This window comes from Lucilia sericata, unplaced genomic scaffold (assembly GCF_015586225.1).
Source record: "Lucilia sericata isolate MDLA Ls3-8-SP2 unplaced genomic scaffold, ASM1558622v1 Contig001550F_arrow, whole genome shotgun sequence".
Classification (NCBI taxonomy): Eukaryota; Metazoa; Arthropoda; class Insecta; order Diptera; family Calliphoridae; genus Lucilia; species Lucilia sericata.
The window spans coordinates 62,313-82,393 of record NW_023995474.1 but is presented as its reverse complement, the minus strand read 5'-3'; the positions used below and the strand labels follow the sequence as shown (position 1 = coordinate 82,393).

The 20,081-nt window shown below is 31.0% G+C and overlaps 1 protein-coding gene across 1 annotated transcript in view; it reads right to left on the bottom strand.

Annotated features, from left to right (window-relative positions):
• Positions 1–447: 447 nt before the first annotated feature.
• The window catches only part of LOC119611873 (serine-rich adhesin for platelets-like), a 44,985-nt gene continuing 25,351 nt past the window's right edge, over positions 448–20,081 (bottom strand). The window contains 4 exon segments of the mRNA XM_037967576.1: positions 448–2,873; positions 3,327–4,071; positions 8,652–8,701; positions 8,704–9,700. Of these exon segments, the coding sequence (XP_037823504.1) occupies positions 529–2,873; positions 3,327–4,071; positions 8,652–8,701; positions 8,704–9,517 (3,954 nt within the window). The 5' untranslated portion in view covers positions 9,518–9,700 and the 3' untranslated portion in view covers positions 448–528.

The following is a 20,081-nucleotide window of genomic DNA, read 5'->3' as shown; positions in this document are numbered from 1 at the left end:
TTCAAACTTATTCTATTACAATAGGGTTTTTGTCTTAAATAACAGGGTGTATCACAGCAAAACCTAAAGTAATATATTGCTTTAATGAAAATTCGTTAATAATTTTATACTGTTTGAATAGTTTAATTTTTATTATTAAATATTTTATTACTGTTATTAATACAATTTTATTTAATTTTTCTAACATTTTGCTTAGTTTTAACTAAAGTATACAAATTTTTTGTTGCTTAACTATTAATAAAAATAATAATAATAATAAACATACATTTTTAGGGTATTCCATTGGTAATAGAAATACTAGGAAGATGTGTTTATGGTTAATAAAATTATTTATTAAAATAAAAAATTTGGGGATTTTCAAAAAAAGCATCATTATAATAAACCTTGAATAAGCTATAAAATAATAACAAGCAAAAAAAATACTATAAAATTATTATCTAGGTTATGGGTAAAAGTTTTGAAAAAAAATTTTGCAAATTTTTTTTTTTTTTTTTTAATTTATTTTTAAAAATATTTCTTTACAACATATCACACAAAAGGTCCAGCAAAATAGATTTTACGTTTCGTAGGCAATGGTTTGCTAGTGAGTGAAGTATTCTCTATAAATTTCTCAAAATTTGCTAAATTCTTGCGTATTTTCTTAGCCTTATGCGAGGAGGGATTAATGGCTTCACAAAGGGTCTCTGAATCGATATATAATTTATTAGAGTTTTTTGATTCCTCATTTTGTTCCTGTTCTATTTCATTGCTGTATTCCTCATCTAAATTGTACTCATCGGCAGTGGTTATTAAACTTTCACCATCTTCTTTAATATCAGCCAATAGGGTGGGCATGACGGTATTGAGGGCTTCATTAACTTTGGGCAAATCGGATTGAGTATTTTTGCCATATTCAGCATCTAAATTATACCAATCAAATTCGGCTTGTAAAGGTAAACTGGTAAGAGTTTCGTTGTCATTAGAGGATTTGCTATATAATGAGGATTTAGGTGTAGTGGGCGTTAGGGGAGAATTAGGTAAACTTAAACGTTTATTGATTTCTTGTAAAATATTTGGCATATGTTTACGTTTATATTGTTGTTGATAATTGGCCGAACTGATTTGAGGTCTCATCAAGCTGGTGTCCACTTTGTTAGACTTTAAGGAATTGCTTAATATGCCATTGATGGGAGTTAAATTCAGTTTCAAGGAATTACGATCTGGTTTATTGCTGCTGGGGGTGTTATGAAGTGTTAACGATGTATTAGGCGAACTAGTGGCATTGGGCATTAAGCCCATAATACCCATTTTTGTGGGCTCACCTTTAGGTGTCATTATTAAGTAATCATTTTGTTTTAAGGAGGATTTAGGAGCTATAATGGCAGCCACATTGGGTAACTTTGGTATATCAGCAAAAATCTCTTCAATTTCTTCAGTCTTTTGTGAGGCTGCCTCGGATATCACCGTGGCAGCATCTAAATCATTATCCTGTTCTATCACCGATTCTAAATCACGTTCCGACAAGGGAGCTCTATGTATATCAGCCCGAATTTGTACACTAGTTATGCCTACATTCACCTCAGATATCGAGCAATAGTCAGGCTCTACCAAGACCTCGCTATTATGAGCCTCTATCAACTCATCGGGTGATTCATCGAGTTGTTGCAAGGATTTCTTAAACTTAAGCAAATTAGCTGGTTTAGGTGGCAAGGCTGGCGGCAATTTATTAGCTTTGCTGCTGTTAATCTCTGTTGCAGAGCTACTCGTTTTATTATTTGAATCCATGTCTACATATAAATTTGAGGAATTTAACTCTGATCCTATGGGTTCATATTCATTACTGTAAATACTTTCGTAATTAAAAATTTCCAAACGTTCACTTTGATTGCTGTTATCTAAGGCCGGTGAATGTGTTATATACGCCGTCATACCCTGATAATTTGAGATCATATTTGTGGTTTTCAATTCGCAACCAACATCCTCCTCGTCGTCTTCGGTTTCATCGTTGCGTGGCACATGTACCATACTGTTTTTCGTAGAGAAATGTACACGTTTGCGTGTTAAAGTACCATTACGGGAATTGGGTGTAGCACCATCACTAGCTCGACTATTGCTGCGTTGATTGCGTCTATCACTTAATGAACTGCGTCTGGGTAGTGTGGTAGAATTTTGGGGAGTTTGAGATCTTTCTTCTACACCTTCCATACTTTGCTGTAAGAGAATTTGATTGACACATTCTAGCACGGGATTGACAGCACCATGACCATAGGATTTGGCACCCACAGAACCGGGTATTTCCTCTTGATCCGAAGCACTAGCATACCAATCATCTGTAGAGGTTTCGTATATTTGTTTGGGTGAAGCTTCCGAAAAAGCTTCCATAGCTCGACCTCTCACAATCTTCAGCTTACCCTCCATTTCCTCCTCAAAATCTTCATCCTGAGTAGGTGAAAATATGCCATCATCTTCCTCTAGATTCTGACTCATTTCACTGGCCTTGCTGGTGGCGGTGCTAATCGTGCTCTTTGAACTTTTTGTACTGGCTCTTGAATTTGAACGTGTCACCGAAGAGGATGTTGTCTCTAAACCACTCTGCTCTGAATCACGTTCACTTTCACTCTTAACACCATGCATACGTTCCATCGTTCTCGAATAGATATTGAGTTTTTCATAGCTCGCCTGGGAATCATCACGACTTATAGTGCTAGGATATTCTTCGGAATTGTTGTCGGCCTCTAAGGCTGGATCGTCAATGTTCATGGCTCGGGAACGCATATAGTCGCGAAATGTTCCCGAGGTTCGTTTGCTAGTATAGCGTACACTGCGTCTGGCTCCGAAAAACGATGATGAGACTGTATCATCACTCGAAGAGCCGTGTTCAGTTGTGGGATCATCTGCAATGAGGGTAAAGAGAGATAAAATTAATGAAATGTTTTTATTTCAGAAATCGAAAGTATATAAAGAAGAGATCAATCTTTTGAAGTTAAAATCGAACATGAGATATTAAGAACATTCAGACCAAAGTTCAGGAAAATTCAGTTAAGCTTGCGGAAAGAGAGAGAAATTTAATGAAATATTGATATTTTGGAAATCGAAAGTATATATATAAAAGATCAATCTTTTAAACAAAAGAGCGAACATGAGGTATTAAGAACTTTCAGTCCAAAGTTCCGGAATTTCTTTGAGGATCGTGCAAAGGAGAGTTAAGCTTACAAGATCATTGGGAAAATTTAAAAGGAGAGAGAGTAAAGATCTAGGAATAGTTTCAGTGTATTAAAGTACTAGATCAATCATTTCAAAGTTCTGAAATATCAGAAAAGCATGTAAATCTTTCCTCCTAAACTTACCATTATTTCTACTGCCATTTGAATCCTTCAGTGAGCCGCTTCCCACTCCTGTTTGTGTGCAGTTGTCTGTTAGCTCAATGTCATAGAATTGCTTTCTGCAATTGATGCATTGTAAGGCTTCCAAAACTAAACAGTCTTCGAGTAAATCTTTTGTCTCCTTATTACCACTAACAACCTCATCATCATCTTCATTGTCACCATCCTCGACAACACCCTCATCCTGGGCACTAGCTCTTGCCTCTTCCTGCAGTTTCGTCAGTTTCTTACTTAAAGCTCTATTCTGTCTAACCAAACGGCAAATTTCCACATCTTTCTCTTGTAAACGTTGATTGACCGATTTCATATCGTTTTTTAATTTAGACTCAAAACACAATAACGACTTTACCACACAGGCCAATTCCTCGGTACGTCGACGTTTCTCTTTGGCCAATTCACGTTGCAAAAACTTATTCTGTTGATCATAACTCGATAACATTTGCAATAGTTTACGTCGTTGAGCCTTTTCTGCTGAAATGGGTGTGGAACTGTGGGAATGTAGAGTACCTGAGGAGTTTGAGGAGGGTGATAAAAGATTTGCCAAAGGTGTCTTTTCCGGCTGAGGTGTCATGGCGCCTTTCTTACGCTCCCTTTTACCTAGGAAATCTCCCGAGGAAGAAGTAGATGAACTGCTGCGCTGTAGATCGACGACTTTCAAGCAGGGTATTATGGATGACGATAAATTGAGTGTAATAGAGTTATCAGTAACCTGGAAAACAAGTAATGAGATATAAAAAGAAAAAAATTATTAGGAATTTTAATTGTTTTTTAATTGAAATCGTTTTAAGGTATATTACGTTTGTTTTTCTTGTACAATGTTATCTCTTCTTTTTGTTAAATAGATATTGATTTTTATTTTGATTGTTTAAAAGTTGTTACGAATTTTTATTTGAAATGTTCCAACCTTTTACCATTGACGTTTTGTTGATAACTGAATTGCAAATAATTTTTTTTTGTACGCGCAGCAGTTACTTGGATTTTACCCTTTTCAATTGATATTGCAAAAAATATATATATATACTGTTCAGTTATAGGGGGGTTTCCATAGTCGCTTGTCTTTGGTAAAGGGGTACTGATTGTTCTTATCTATTTTAACTTGTATTGTGTTTTATTTAGTCATGTTTTCTTTCTAACTTATACTACAATTTTATCATACAATTTGTTTTGGATTTATAATATTACCCTGTTAGTTAATATAGCCTATATCTATATATTGTATATGGGGGGTTAAAAAACCAGACACCTAGGCAACTAACTTCAACATATGTCACTATTGTAATTGATAATACCTTAGTATTTGGTGGGAAAATCCACATGTAAGTGGGTAGTTTGGTAAAATAACAACATTGTTTTTCAGGAATAAAGAAAAGTGTATCGCCATAAATTAATATTTATGATGTTTATTTAATTTTTCGAGATTTTTGGAAAAGTAAACAGGAAGCCTGGACTATAATCATGATTATAGCATGAGAACAAATTTATTTGATTTGTCGCGATTTTCGAAAGAATAAAATCTCTATAGTCTGAACTAGACTACAGTTTGAACTATGGTTTACTCAGATCTATTGGCTGTTCTATAATCTTGACTATAGCCCGAACTAAAATCTAAACTATAGTCTAGTCTATAGTCGGTACTATAGTGTAGTCTAAAGCCTGGACTATAATCTAGTCTATAGTCCGGGCTTTAGACTAATCTATAGTCTGGATTACATTCTGTCTGGACTATATTCTAGGCTATAGCCTGGATTATGGTCTCCTCAATAGTCCGGATTCTAGACTAGTCTATATACTAGACTATAGTCTAGACCATAGACTAGTCCAGACTATACACTATAGTCCAGACTATAGACTAAACTATATTCCAGACTATAGATTAGACTATAGTCCAGACTATGGACTATAATCCAGACTATAGACTCGAATAGTCCAGACTATAGTCTCGACTATAGTCTAGTCTATAGTCTGGACTATGGTCTAGTCTATAGTCTGGACTATGGTATAGTCTATAGTCTGGACTATGGACTAGTCAATAGTCTGGACTATATTCTAGACTAGTCTATAGTCTTGACTATAGTATAGACTAGTCTATAGTCTGGACTATAGTATAGTGTATAGGCTAGTCCAGACTAAAGACTTGACTATAGTTTAGTCCATAGACTAGTCCAGACTATAGACTACACTATAGTCCAGACTATAGACTAGTCTGAAGTCCAGACTATAGACTAGACTATATTCCAGACTACAGACTAGACTATAGTTCAGACTATAGACTAGACTATATTCCAGACTATATACTAGACTATAGTCAAGAATGTAGAATAGACTATAGTCTGGACTATAGACTAGCCTATATTCCAGACTATAGACTAGACTATAGTTCAGACTATAGACTAGACTATATTCCAGACTATATACTAGACTATAGTCAAGAATATAGATTATACTATAGTCAAGAATGTAGACTAGACTATAGTTCAGACTATATAATAGACTATAGTCTAGTCCAGACTATAGACTATAGTCCAGACTATAGAGTAGACTATAGTCCATACTATAGAGTAGACTATAGAATGGACTATAGTCCAGAATATAGACTAGACTATAGAATGGACTATAGTCCAGAATATAGACTAGACTGTAGTTCAGACTATAGGCTAGACTATAGTCCAGGCTATAGACTAGGCTATAGTCCAGACTATGGACTAGGCTATAGTCCAGACTATAGACTAGACTATAGTCCAGACTATAGACTAGATTATAGTCCAGACTATAGACTAGGCTATAGTCCAGACTATAGACTAGGCTATAGTCCAGACTATAGACTAGGCTATAGTCCAGACTATAGACTAGGCTATAGTCCAGACTATAGACTAGGCTATAGTCCAGACTATAGACTAGGCTATAGTCCAGACTATAGACTAGGCTATAGTCCAGACTATAGACTAGGCTATAGTCCAGACTATAGACTAGGTCCAGACTATATACTATGCTATAGTCCAGACTATAGACTAGACTTTAGTTCGGACTATAGGCTAGACTATAATAGTCTGGACTATAGCATGGTCAACAGTCTGAACTATAATCTAGTCTATTGTCTATACTATTGTCTAGTTTATAGTCTGAACTGTAGTTTGGTCTATAATATGTATTATATCAAGTCTATAGTCTAGTCTATATTATGAGCTATATTCTAGACGTCTGAAGTATGTATATCATTTGGTCTCACCACTATTTATTTCTTTTTCGCTAATCTTTTTTTGTGTCGAAATCAATTCAATTACAATTTTGGAATAAGTTTTGTAATCGTCATAAAACTTCGCCTTATCCGATTTCGATTTATTAAAGTGTTAAACGATTGATAAAGATTTTTATTGGTTAATTTTTAAATGGTTATTGTATTAAGATTTGATTTAACTATAAATTGATAATACACAACTTAATAAACTGGAGTAAAAATCGAAATAAGATACTTTTTCACTTGAAATATTCAATACTTAACCTACAAAGTAAAGCGCCAATAATAAGTGGCCTTCTTAAGTTAAATGTCTGGAATGTCTTCTTAACAGGTTGTTAAAGGAATGAAGTCTCTGTATAGTGAAAGTAAACATCCAGATCACTTTCATATGAAGTGTTAAAACTGCAACATTTCGAAGTCCCATAGAACATGTCACGTGACCAGTTTCGAGTAACTTCCTTTCCCTTTCAATATAATTTTAATTTTAATGTTGTCTTAATTAACAATTTATTTTTACTAACTATATTTAATTAGCAATTAATCAATAATATAAAATGCTAATTTTTTAAATATTTTTGGCAAAACAAAATACTTATTTAGCAGCTTCTTAATAAATATTAGTTATTTATTTAAATTGCAATCAGCCAACACCTGCTAATATTTTGTTTGAAATCATAATTGATGATAATTTTTTGTTTAATAAACCCCATAAGAGAGAGGGAGAGAGAAAAATAATATAATAAATAAATATAAAAGATAAATAAACAAAAAATATTTATGATATTGTTGTGTTAATATTTAACAATCAAAATGCGGTAGTGGTTTGACCGCGGAAAACCCTTTTTCCTTATCTTTAGTGTAGCAGAAGTTTGACATTGAAATTTGTTTTCTATTGTTTTATTAGTTAGATAATAAAGTTATTAATTAAAAAGCTTCAACTAAATGTTATAATCATTAGTCTTATGCTTAAAACAATTTCATCACTTTTGATTGAGATAAACTAATAAAAAATTTTTTTGCATAAAACAAGTTCTGTAAACTATAATATGGACTTTAGACTGAACTATACTATAGTGTAAACTGTAGTGTCAAATATATATGTATATAACTACAATCTGATCTAGTCTATAGTGTAGTCTAGACTAGTCTATAGTCTAGTCTATAGTCTAGTCTATAGTCTAGTCTATAGTCTAGTCTATAGTCTAGTCTATAGTCTAGTCTATAGTCTAGTCTATAGTCTAGTCTATAGTCTATAGTCTAGTCTATAGTCTAGTCTATAGTCTAGTCTATAGTCTAGTCTATAGTCTAGTCTATAGTCTAGTCTATAGTCTAGTCTATAGTCTAGTCTATAGTCTAGTCTATAGTCTAGTCTATAGTCTAGTCTATAGTCTAGTCTATAGTCTAGTCTATAGTCTAGTCTATAGTCTAGTCTATAGTCTAGTCTATAGTCTAGTCTAGTCTAGTCTAGTCTAGTCTATAGTCTAGTCTATAGTCTAGTCTATAGTCTAGTCTATAGTCTAGTCTATAGTCTAGTCTATAGTCTAGTCTATAGTCTAGTCTATAGTCTAGTCTATAGTCTAGTCTATAGTCTAGTCTATAGTCTAGTCTATAGTCTAGTCTATAGTCTAGTCTATAGTCTAGTCTATAGTCTAGTCTATAGTCTAGTCTATAGTCTAGTCTATAGTCTAGTCTATAGTCTAGTCTATAGTCTAGTCTATAGTCTAGTCTATAGTCTAGTCTATAGTCTAGTCTATAGTCTAGTCTATAGTCTAGTCTATAGTCTAGTCTATAGTCTAGTCTATAGTCTATAGTCTATTAGTCTAGTCTACAGTCTAGTCTATAGTCTAGTCTATAGTCTAGTCTATAGTCTAGTCTATAGTCTAGTCTACAGTCTAGTCTACAGTCTAATCTATAGTCTAGTCTATAGTCTAGTCTATAGTCTAGCCTATAGTCTAGTTTATAATCTGGTCTGTAGTCTAGTTTATAATCTAGTCTATTCTCTCGTCTATAGTCGGTTCAAACTTAATCGATTCTAATATTCCTGTTCCACTTACCCCATCTTGTTGTTGCTGCTGTTGCGCCTGCGCATTACACTCTCCATTTTCTCCTGTTTCTGCGTATTCTGTGAATTGCGTCCGCCAAAAGAAAGTCTTTTATAAAGATTCGATGAAGACAACGACGATGAGATACTATTGCTGCTGCTGCTATTACCAGTTGTTGTTGTCGTAGTCGCATCACTACTACTATTAAACTCACCCGAACTGGCACCACTCGATGCAACTAACGAATCGACCAGCAGATCATGTTCACTTTCGGGTATTTTCTGATAATTTTGTAAAGTGGCCGGGCCCTGTTCGACTGGTTCAACAGCTAATAAATTTTTCGAACACTTTATAGTCATTTCAGCCGTTTTAGGCAAATCCTCGTTTTTAGAATCCTTATTACTGTTGTGGCTTATATTATGATGATTATTTACTTTGACACGATCATAAAATTCACCATCAAAACTATGACGATAACTGCCATGCAAACAATTGAAAGAAGTTAATTTACTGCTACTTTCCGTATATAAAGGATCCGAATTACGTTTGTTGTGGTTATTGTTGTGGGTGTGATTTGTGGTATTTGAATAATTACGATAATTTTTGATATTATCATAGGTACTTAGGAGATCGGTTTTTAAAAATTTCTCTATAAAATTTGTGGGATTTTTTGAGGCTATAGAAGCAAAAAATCTATTACCATTATCGGATAGAGAAGAACTAGTTCTACGTTGTATGGGTTGAGGGTGTTGTAATGTTGGTGAATTGTTTGTTTGGGTAGGGGGCGTGGCTAAAGCGACATTTAACTGAAGTTGTGTTTCATGTTCTGGATGTTGTTGTATGCCATAGATTTGTGTAGTATTCAAAAGACCAAACATTACTTGGAAAGGTCTTTTTTTTTGTTGTTGAATGTTATTATTAGGAAGTTTTCTTGGTAAATATCTGTTGAACGATTTAGTGTTTAGTGGGTTCGTAACTTAGCTTAACTTAACGAGAATACTGCTTTAGAGTTGTATTTATAATAAAGTGTTGCCATTGTTGTTTGTGGAGTTTTAAAGATTCTGCAAAGAGTTAATAAGAAAATAATTTAGGAATTAGTTTTATTTTTAATAAATTGTTGATTTTGAATTATTTATAGTTTGACTAGTTTTATAGTTTTTATCGTTATTTGATATTTAAATATTATGTAAATATCTAGAGCATTAGTTTTATAGTTTATTTTGTTATTAGCTTTTCAATTTTGTTCATTTGTTTCTTTATAATAGAGTCTGGGTTTTTAGGGAAGTGTTTGAGTTATAAATAGGAAGTCTATAGAGGAAGTAAATTATTAAATTTCCAGAGTTTGTTTAACAATATTAAGTAGGTTACTGTAAACGTAATCGAAAAGTAATCTATTTCTTTAAAATTTTTTATAATTTTGCCAAAATCTTTTATTTTTCATTTGAATATGAAAGAGTTTAAGATTTTTCATATATTTGTTCAAAATTTTATATTACAGATAGAAGTTTATAGTTTATTAACTCAACATGTTCTCAATAACGAATGCCTTCAGTTTCGGTTACAAAAACGATCACAGTCTAAGGTAAGTGTTGCCATTTATAAAGTTCTTAATCTGAAATTCAATTCTGCACAACCAAATTTCGTCCATTTTTAACACACAAAGTTCCCAAACTCAACATTTAGTTCTTTGTTTCAAATTTATCATTCACATTATAAAATTGACTTTTTTCATTAAAATTTTGGTTCGAAGGACCATTTATATGTTTGCACTCAAATTCATGTTCAATTTTGGCGCGTAGGACCATTAAAATTACACACAATGTTCTGAAACTCAAATTCAGTTCTGCACCAATAATATTGTTAGATTTTGTCTCTTTTTATTAAACTACAAGATATGTTTGGCTTCAATTCATGGTCCACGATATAAAATTCACATTCTTCATTAATTTTTGGGTTCGAAGGACCACTTAAGTTTAACGCAATTTGCTTTATTTATCAAAGATTACAATTTATATAAAAATTTTGTTTTTAAAGTATTCGTAATTTCGTGTTATAGAAAGATTTTGCAATTTTTATAAAAATTTCACTTAGAATTCCTCTTTTCACTTTTAAACTTTCTGAATTCTTGAAATTTTAACAATTTTTCAAATATTTTTCTTACACTCTCCGCTTGACCGTTCTCTTGCGTATCCTCTTTAAGACAGTCATACCGAAGTATTGAAAACATTTTCAAACCCCTGTTTTTAGTTTAGAATTTCATTTCTGCACACATTTTCCTAAATCTGCCTTTAGTAATCTCCCACGCACACTCTCTCTTTCCCTCTCTTTTAAACTGCAGTTAAAATTCTCCCTTTAAATCTCTTAACATCTCAATTCCTAGAAATATTTCTTTAGTTTTTTCCTCTTTTTGGCTTTAAACCTCATTTTCAATAAAAATTGCTAAGCTACTGTTTATTTTACGAGTCCTGTATATATATTTTTTTTAAACACAGGTACTAAACCTGTTGCTAAAGGAAAATCCTATTTATGATTTAATCTCTCGTAGTAGTTTAGGGTGTTTTCTTTACTTTTAAATGTAGATAAATCTTTGTGATTTTTTTTACGGTGATCAAATTAGTTCTTTAAATAAATATTTAATTAAAGCATAACAAAATTATAAGAAAAATTTATAGATTTAAAAGAAGAAATAAAAAGTGGGCGAGTTTGTAGATGCTGTGTTTTTTCCAAGCTTAATTATAGAAACAAGTAGGAGGGTTTAATTTCAAGTTAAATAGATATTTGGAGACATTTTTTAGGTTATGGGCTGGATTAAAGAAAGATTTAAAGATGAATGACTAAGGAATTTGAAAACTGATTTTGACTAATTTTTAAGGCGTTACAAACGATCTAACTAACAAACTAACTAACGAACAAACGATTTAACAAACTAACTACGAACAAAGGAACTAACGAACGAACGAACGAACGAACGAACGAACTACCTAACTAACTAACTAACTAACTAACTAACTAACTACTAACTAACTAACTAACTAACTAACTAACTAACTAACTAACTAACTAACTAACTAACTAACTAACTAACTAACTAACTAACTAACTAACTAACTAACTAACTAACTAACTAACTAACTAACTAACTAACTAACTAACTAACTAACTAACTAACTAACTAACTAACTAACTAACTAACTAACTAACTACTAACTAACTAACTAACTAACTAACTAACTAACTAACTAACTAACTAACTAACTAACTAACTAACTAACTAACTAACTAACTAACTAACTAACTAACTAACTAACTAACTAACTAACTAACTACTAACTAACTAACTAACTAACTAACTAACTACTAACTAACTAACTAACTAACTAACTAACTAACTAACTACTAACTAACTAACTAACTACTAACTAACTAACTAACTAACTAACTAACTAACTAACTAACTAACTAACTAACTAACTAACTAACTAACTAACTAACTAACTAACTACTACTAACTAACTAACTAACTAACTAACTAACTAACTAACTAACTAACTAACTACTAACTAACTAACTAACTAACTAACTAACTAACTAACTAACTAACTAACTAACTAACTAACTAACTAACTAACTACTAACTAACTAACTAACTAACTAACTAACTAACTAACTAACTAACTAACTAACTAACTAACTAACTAACTAACTACTAACTAACTAACTAACTAACTACTAACTAACTAACTAACTAACTAACTAACTAACTAACTAACTAACTAACTAACTAACTAACTAACTAACTAACTAACTAACTAACTAACTAACTACTAACTAACTAACTAACTAACTAACTAACTAACTAACTAACTAACTAACTAACTACTAACTAACTAACTAACTAACTAACTAACTAACTAACTAACTAACTAACTAACTAACTAACTAACTAACTAACTAACTAACTAACTAACTAACTACTAACTAACTAACTAACTAACTAACTAACTAACTAACTACTAACTAACTAACTAACTAACTAACTAACTAACTAACTAACTAACTAACTAACTAACTAACTAACTAACTAACTAACTACTAACTAACTAACTAACTAACTAACTAACTAACTAACTAACTAACTAACTAACTAACTAACTAACTAACTAACTAACTAACTAACTAACTAACTAACTAACTAACTAACTAACTAACTAACTAACTAACTAACTAACTAACTAACTAACTAACTAACTAACTAACTAACTAACTAACTAACTAACTAACTAACTAACTAACTAACTAACTAACTAACTAACTAACTAACTAACTAACTAACTAACTAACTAACTAACTAACTAACTAACTACTAACTAACTAACTAACTAACTAACTAACTAACTAACTAACTAACTAACTAACTAACTAACTAACTAACTAACTAACTAACTAACTAACTAACTAACTAACTAACTAACTAACTACTAACTAACTAACTAACTAACTAACTAACTAACTAACTAACTAACTAACTACTAACTAACTAACTAACTAACTAACTAACTAACTAACTAACTACTAACTAACTAACTAACTAACTAACTAACTAACTAACTAACTAACTAACTAACTAACTAACTAACTAACTAACTAACTAACTAACTAACTAACTAACTAACTAACTAACTAACTAACTAACTAACTAACTAACTAACTAACTAACTAACTAACTAACTAACTAACTAACTAACTAACTAACTAACACTAACTAACTAACTAACTAACTAACTAACTAACTAACTAACTAACTAACTAACTAACTAACTAACTAACTAACTAACTAACTAACTAACTAACTAACTAACTAACTAACTAACTAACTAACTAACTACTAACTAACTAACTACTAACTAACTAACTAACTAACTACTAACTAACTAACTAACTAACTACTAACTAACTAACTAACTAACTAACTAACTAACTAACTAACTAACTAACTAACTAACTAACTAACTAACTAACTAACTAACTAACTAACTAACTAACTACTAACTAACTACTAACTAACTACTAACTAACTAACTAACTAACTACTAACTAACTACTAACTAACTAACTAACTAACTAACTACTAACTAACTAACTAACTAACTAACTAACTAACTAACTAACTAACTAACTAACTAACTAACTAACTAACTACTACTAACTAACTAACTAACTACTAACTAACTAACTAACTAACTAACTAACTAACTAAATAAATAAATAAATAAATAACTAACTTGGACTGTAATTCAGAACAGTGCAATAGTTAGCCTACAGTCCAATCTATATTCTAGTCGATAGTCTATCCTAATCTGATGTGGATTATAGGCTGTACTATAGTCAGGTCATTCTATAGTTTGGATTATAGTCTAGTCGATAGTCTGGACTGCAATCTAGTCTACAGTGTGGACTATAATCTAGTCGTAGCTGTAGTCAGGGTCATTAATTTCTCTCATGTATATTCTATAGTCTGGACTACAGTCTAGTCGATAGTCTGGACTGTAGTCTAGTCTCAAGTATTTACCGCACTCAAGTCTATAGTATGGACTATAGTCTTATCTGTAGTCGGGGCTATTGACTTCTCTTAAGTCAGGGCTATTGACTATAGTCTGGTTTATAGTCCGGTGTATAGTTTTGGGTAATAGTCCAGTCCACAGTCTGAGGTATAATCTACTCTATAGTATTAGTATTTTAGTTTGTATTTTAGTCAAATCTGTACTCTGAGCTACAGTCTATTCAATTATATAGTGTGTACTAATATATTGTCTAGACTATAGTCTTGTGTATAATCTTGACTATAGTCTAGTCTCGATTATAGTCTAGTCTATAGTCTGACCTATAGATTAGTCTATATTCTGGACAATATTTTAATCTATAGTCTAGTCTATTGTCTGGAATATAGTTTAGTTTATAGTCTGCACTATATTCTACTCCATAGTCTGCACTATAGCTTATTGTTTAGTCTATAATTTGGTGGATAGTCTAGCCTATCATCTGGATTAAGTCTAGTCTATAGTATGGACTATTGTCTAGTCTATGGTCTGGACTATAGATTTCCCTATAGTTTGGATTAAAGTTTAGTCTATAGTTTTGCTTCTAGTCTGGACTTTAGTCTATAGTTTACACTATAGTCTGATCTGTTACCTTGATAATAGTCTAGTTTGAACTATAGTCTAATCTAAATTCTGGTCTATAGTTTAGCTTACCTCTATATGCAACACTCTATATGCAAGTTTGAACTACAATATCTATCCTCTATTCTTTAAACATTTTCGATGGCTTAATTTGATCTTTAATAAAACTTTAAAGAGTTTTGTTAAACAACAAGATCCAAAAACAAAATAAACCACCTGCATTAAAAAGAACATAAATTGTTTTTATAGATATTATAACAATTTATAAAAGTTTGGCTTTACCTTAACAAAACCAATGATTCTACCTAATAACACAAGTATAAACACTAAAATATGAGATTTTATTTTAAGACAAAATCAATAAAAAAATAATGTCTTGCTTTGGTTAAGAAAAATATGTAAATGGCGTTTAATTTACTAAAACTAAATTAAACAAAGAAACCCAACAAAGGCAACTTGACACTTTTGTTTTTTTTTTAAACTATAAAAATAACTTAAATGTTATTAAGAAAACATTTAAAAACAAGAAACCGTTATAAACATGTTAATTTTTGGTAAGAAAAAGGAAAATGTTCTTGACAGTAAAATACTTAATTTATGAAAGAAGAAAATTTTTAAATAGTGTATAGAGATTGAAAAAGGGCAAAACAAAAGAAAATGTTAAAAGAAAAAAAAACTTGTGGGGGAGAACAAAGAAAATTTGAATTTCCATTTATTTTTGGGGAAAAAAAGCATTCAAAAATTGTGTTAGAGAAAGCATTACTAATGTAATTACTTCTTTTTTCTTTCGATTGTTTTGTTTATTCTAAACATAATCATCCATTAAACTTATGACATTTCATCAGTTTTGGCCTTTATAAACAAAAAGGGTTAATAGCTATACAACATATTAACTTTAAATGTTGACAGACTGACCCATTTTTTGTTTTCATTCTCTTTGCTGCAAACATGTGTTTTTCTAAATATTACACCTTTTGTGGATTGAAGTAATGAATCATGTTAATGTAGAATTTACCATAATAAATTTTTTAATGCCGTTAGTTTATAAATGAAAGAAAAAGTGTATATGGTTTAATAAGACGAAAGAAATAATGATAAATGATTTTGGATATAAGGGGGATCTACAAATGTTTAGAATTCTTTGAGAAAAGTGAATCATTTAAAAATAAATTAAAAACAATTAAAAGGAAATTCCCACAAAAAAAGTGCTTAAAATCAATTGTTATTTGGTTTAATAACACAGTTTGAAATTTAAGATGTATTCTGATGTATTTGATTAGATATTAGATTAGATTTCTACCCAAAATGTTGCCATGATATTGGATTTGTCTTTAACTGAATCGTATTAGATCATGGATTCATATTTAGTTTAATGTGCCTCCATACATAGAAGCAGCTCTATAAAAACCCTTGTCGATTGTTTCAGAAATGACCAGGGATTCGATCGTGCATCTTGTACGACTTTGAGGAAGTCATCGATATCATTAATCACATTGAATTTTTTATAACAGATCATGGATTCATATTTAGCTTAATGTGGCGCCATATATAGAGCTGATCTATAAAAACTTTTCTCAATTGTTTTAAAAATATTCAGGTATTTGATCGTATATCTTGTACGACTTTGAGAAAGTCTACGACATCATTGATCATATTGAAATATTCCCCGAAGTATTATGGAGCCACCAATCGAACGAAGGTAGACAGATTACGTTATAGAAGAAATAAATTGCAACCATGCAATCTATAGCCACAGACCTTCCACATATTACTCTTCTTTGTGATGTCAAGAGTATGTCCAGAATATTTGGGAAATCCGGTGCCGCTAATGGATGTCCGAAACCGCTAATGGGTGTGAATAGGCCAAACACTTAGAAAACTTTCGGACTGTTTAGATTCTTTGACTGAAGTGGCACCGGAAGAAAAAGACGAAGCCGAATGGACTGGAATACCACGAAAAGAAGGTAAACAACAAACGAATGGAGACGAATTGTGGATGTAGGGGCCATGTTTTGTTAGGTCGCAAAGAATTACAAATCTAAAGACATTTATTATGGAAATCCGAAACCGCTAATTGATGTGAATAGGGCACACACTTAGAAAACTTCCGGACTTCGTAGATTTTTTGACTGATGTCACACCGGAAGAAAATGTTAGAAAATGCCTGAGAAATGTTAAGGTTCTTTGAAGCCGGTCTTCTTCATAACCTGGTGCTCAACACAGAATTCCCTTAGATATGTAATGTAAAGTCCTTGACAATATCAGAGCTTTTCCCATAAGATGGTAAAGGCTAAAGTAACGAATTCCAAGAAGTGATCTTCTTACGGCCTAAGATGACAAAGCAAGAACGTCTCCTTTCTCTAATGTATTACTGGGGTAGGTTTAGGTTCTTGAAAACTATTCTATACCCTTATAAGGTCTTTAATTGCCAGAATGGTCCTCATATCTGGTATTTAACATGGAATTCATTCGAAGATGTAACGAATTTCATTACGACAATGGATATTTCCTCCTAAGATGATAAAGATTATTAAGATTTTCGGAGTAAAAACTCACAGAAATATCCCTTAAAAAGTTGGGATCATAAACAAGGATTAACAAAGAGTAAAAGTACTCCGAAGGTTCGAGTATTAAACAAGACAGACTAGAGTAATTACCGAGAAGTTGGTTTTGTAGGAGAATAGAAAGCTCTGTGTTTCCGAAAAGATGAGACTGTTGTTCAAGAAGGAACGCAAAGGCCAATAAACTTTTCTGGTAAGAATTTTCTCGTAAATTGGGATTGGGATCACGAAAAAGCCAATAAGATGACTCCCATAGCTTTGAAATTAGTCTGAGTTGAAAAGAGGAATATCATAAAGATAATTGAGACTGCGAAAAGATCAACCAGCGGTTTATCATAAGAGAAATATGACGAAGATTATTGAGTCTTTTCGATAAGAGTTCACAGAAATACTGCTTTTTAATGTTGTGATCATAGGGATGAGATGCTATAGGGCAAAGAGCAGTGACTTGTTGGGTATTTTAAGAAAAGATGATTATCCATTGAGAGAAATAGCGAGACAAAGATCATTGGGACTTTAGGGTAAGAATACACAGAATCTTGATTGCAATCAGTTAAGATTCCAAATTATTATCCTTTGTAAACAAAGGGAATCTTAGTCTAGTCATAAAGATGTCTTTCATACCTCAAGGATTTCTCTGGTTTCTTGATTTAATTGGACTTTAATTGAAAGAAAACTGTGGTAACTTCAACAATTTGACAAGTTTGAAGGGAGTTTTGAAACGGGAAATACTTTTTTTATAACTTTATTTTCTTTCCTAGGAAATCAACTTCCGAATTTTATTTAAATGTAACTGTTTTTATAACCTCAACACTCGTATCTTAAACAACTTCTAATGCGATTTTATCTCTTTAATAAATCTACCTGTTGAAATTCTTACAACTTTTTTTTCATAATACTTTACTATCTTTTTCCTAAATCTCTAGTTATCTATAGTTTAACTAATTCTATAACTTCTAACTGTTGTGTATGTGAACATTTTTGTAAAATTTTTAAAATGAAATTGACACGTGTTTCTATATGGCAGCCAGCTAACAGCAAGGTGTCAATAATAATTGTTAACTTTGGGTTTAATTGTCACTTGGTATTTTTCTTTTTTTCTGAAAGGCGACAGACGACAACCGTTATTTGTTATTGTTTTGGTATTTGGTACCTGTTAGTTTGACAATTCCCTCGAGTACTAGGTTTTTAATGTACACTCGATTACTTTGTGTTTGATTGAAGTTACAACCAACTAGTGAATGACCAATAAATCATAATTGTAAACAATAGATTTTTGAATTTTTTTTGTGGTTAGTATTTATGTTTTGTATTAAATTTCAGTGTAATAATTATAATGATAATAATTTTGTTATGTAAATTTATTTGTCTGTTAGAGTTGTAGACATGACACCTAGTTTTTTTCCTACGAAAAAGTATCAAATTTTTGAATTGGGGTTTTCATTCATTTGTTTAGCAATGTGAGAATGAATGATTGATCGATCATAAAGAAACTAGCAAAATCTTTTGCTTTGCCAACTAGGAAGTTAGGTGTTTTGTTGCCAACTAGATAAAACCTATAAACTGCTAAGTAACTTAAGTTTTATCTAGCCAAGTTCAGGGATGTTCATTTAAGGTAAACATTCTAACATAATTTTGCTTAAAAGTTTGAAAATTTTTACACCCTTTATACAAATTTTAACATCTACCAAAAGTAAACATTAAAAATTTTCGCATTGCCACTGATTACAGCTGCTTATCTAACCTCACTTTTGTTTGTTTTTTTCAACACAAACTTTACAACTTCATTATTAATATTTGTATTTATCTTTTAAAGTTTTTTTCTTAAATTACATCATTTAATTACAACAGCAAAACAATAATATTCTTATAAATTAAAAAAAAAGTCTAAATCATGCCTTTTCTGGTTTTATCTTGTTAAAGCTTGTGTAATGATCATGTAATTTACTGAAATTTTGTGGAAGTTTTTTTTGAAAACTCATGGTTATTTGGTTTATAAACGTTAAGTTTGGTGTTAATATTTGAAGGCCAAATCGGGGGAAAAATGTTTAATTAGTTATTTTTTTTGGAAAATCATCTTGTAAAGAAATCTGTTAATGAACTAGTCATGGGATAATGATGAGAAAGAAAAGTTTGAAATTTTAACAAACAATATAATGAAGAAAATGAAATAATGCCACAATGAAAGGGAAATTTTGAAAATTTTTTGTTTTTCTGCTAATTTAAACCAAAAGCTTTAAAATTTTGTAAAAATTTTGAAAATTTGTTGAAGAACAAAAATTTCCCTTAAAGGGAAATTTTTTTAAATAAGGGAAATTTTAAAAAATTGTAAATTTTCTGGTTATATAATCATAAAGTTTTGAAAAACAGGAAAAATTTTGAAAATTGGCTGGGAATCAAAAATTTCCCTTAAAGGGAATTTTAATTTCCCTTAAAGAGAATTTTAATTTAATATGGGAAATTTTGAAAAACTTAAATTTTTCTTGTTATATGAACTACTAGCTATTAAATGCTGTTAAAATATTGAAAATTGGCTGGAAAACAAAAATTTCTCTTAATGGGAAATTTTTTTAGATAAGGGAAATTTGAAAAAATTGAAATTTTTCTAGTTATATAAATTACTAGCTATGAAATTTTGTCAACATTTTGGAAATTTTAAGATAAACAGAAATTTCCCTTAAAGGGAAATTTTTTTTAATAAG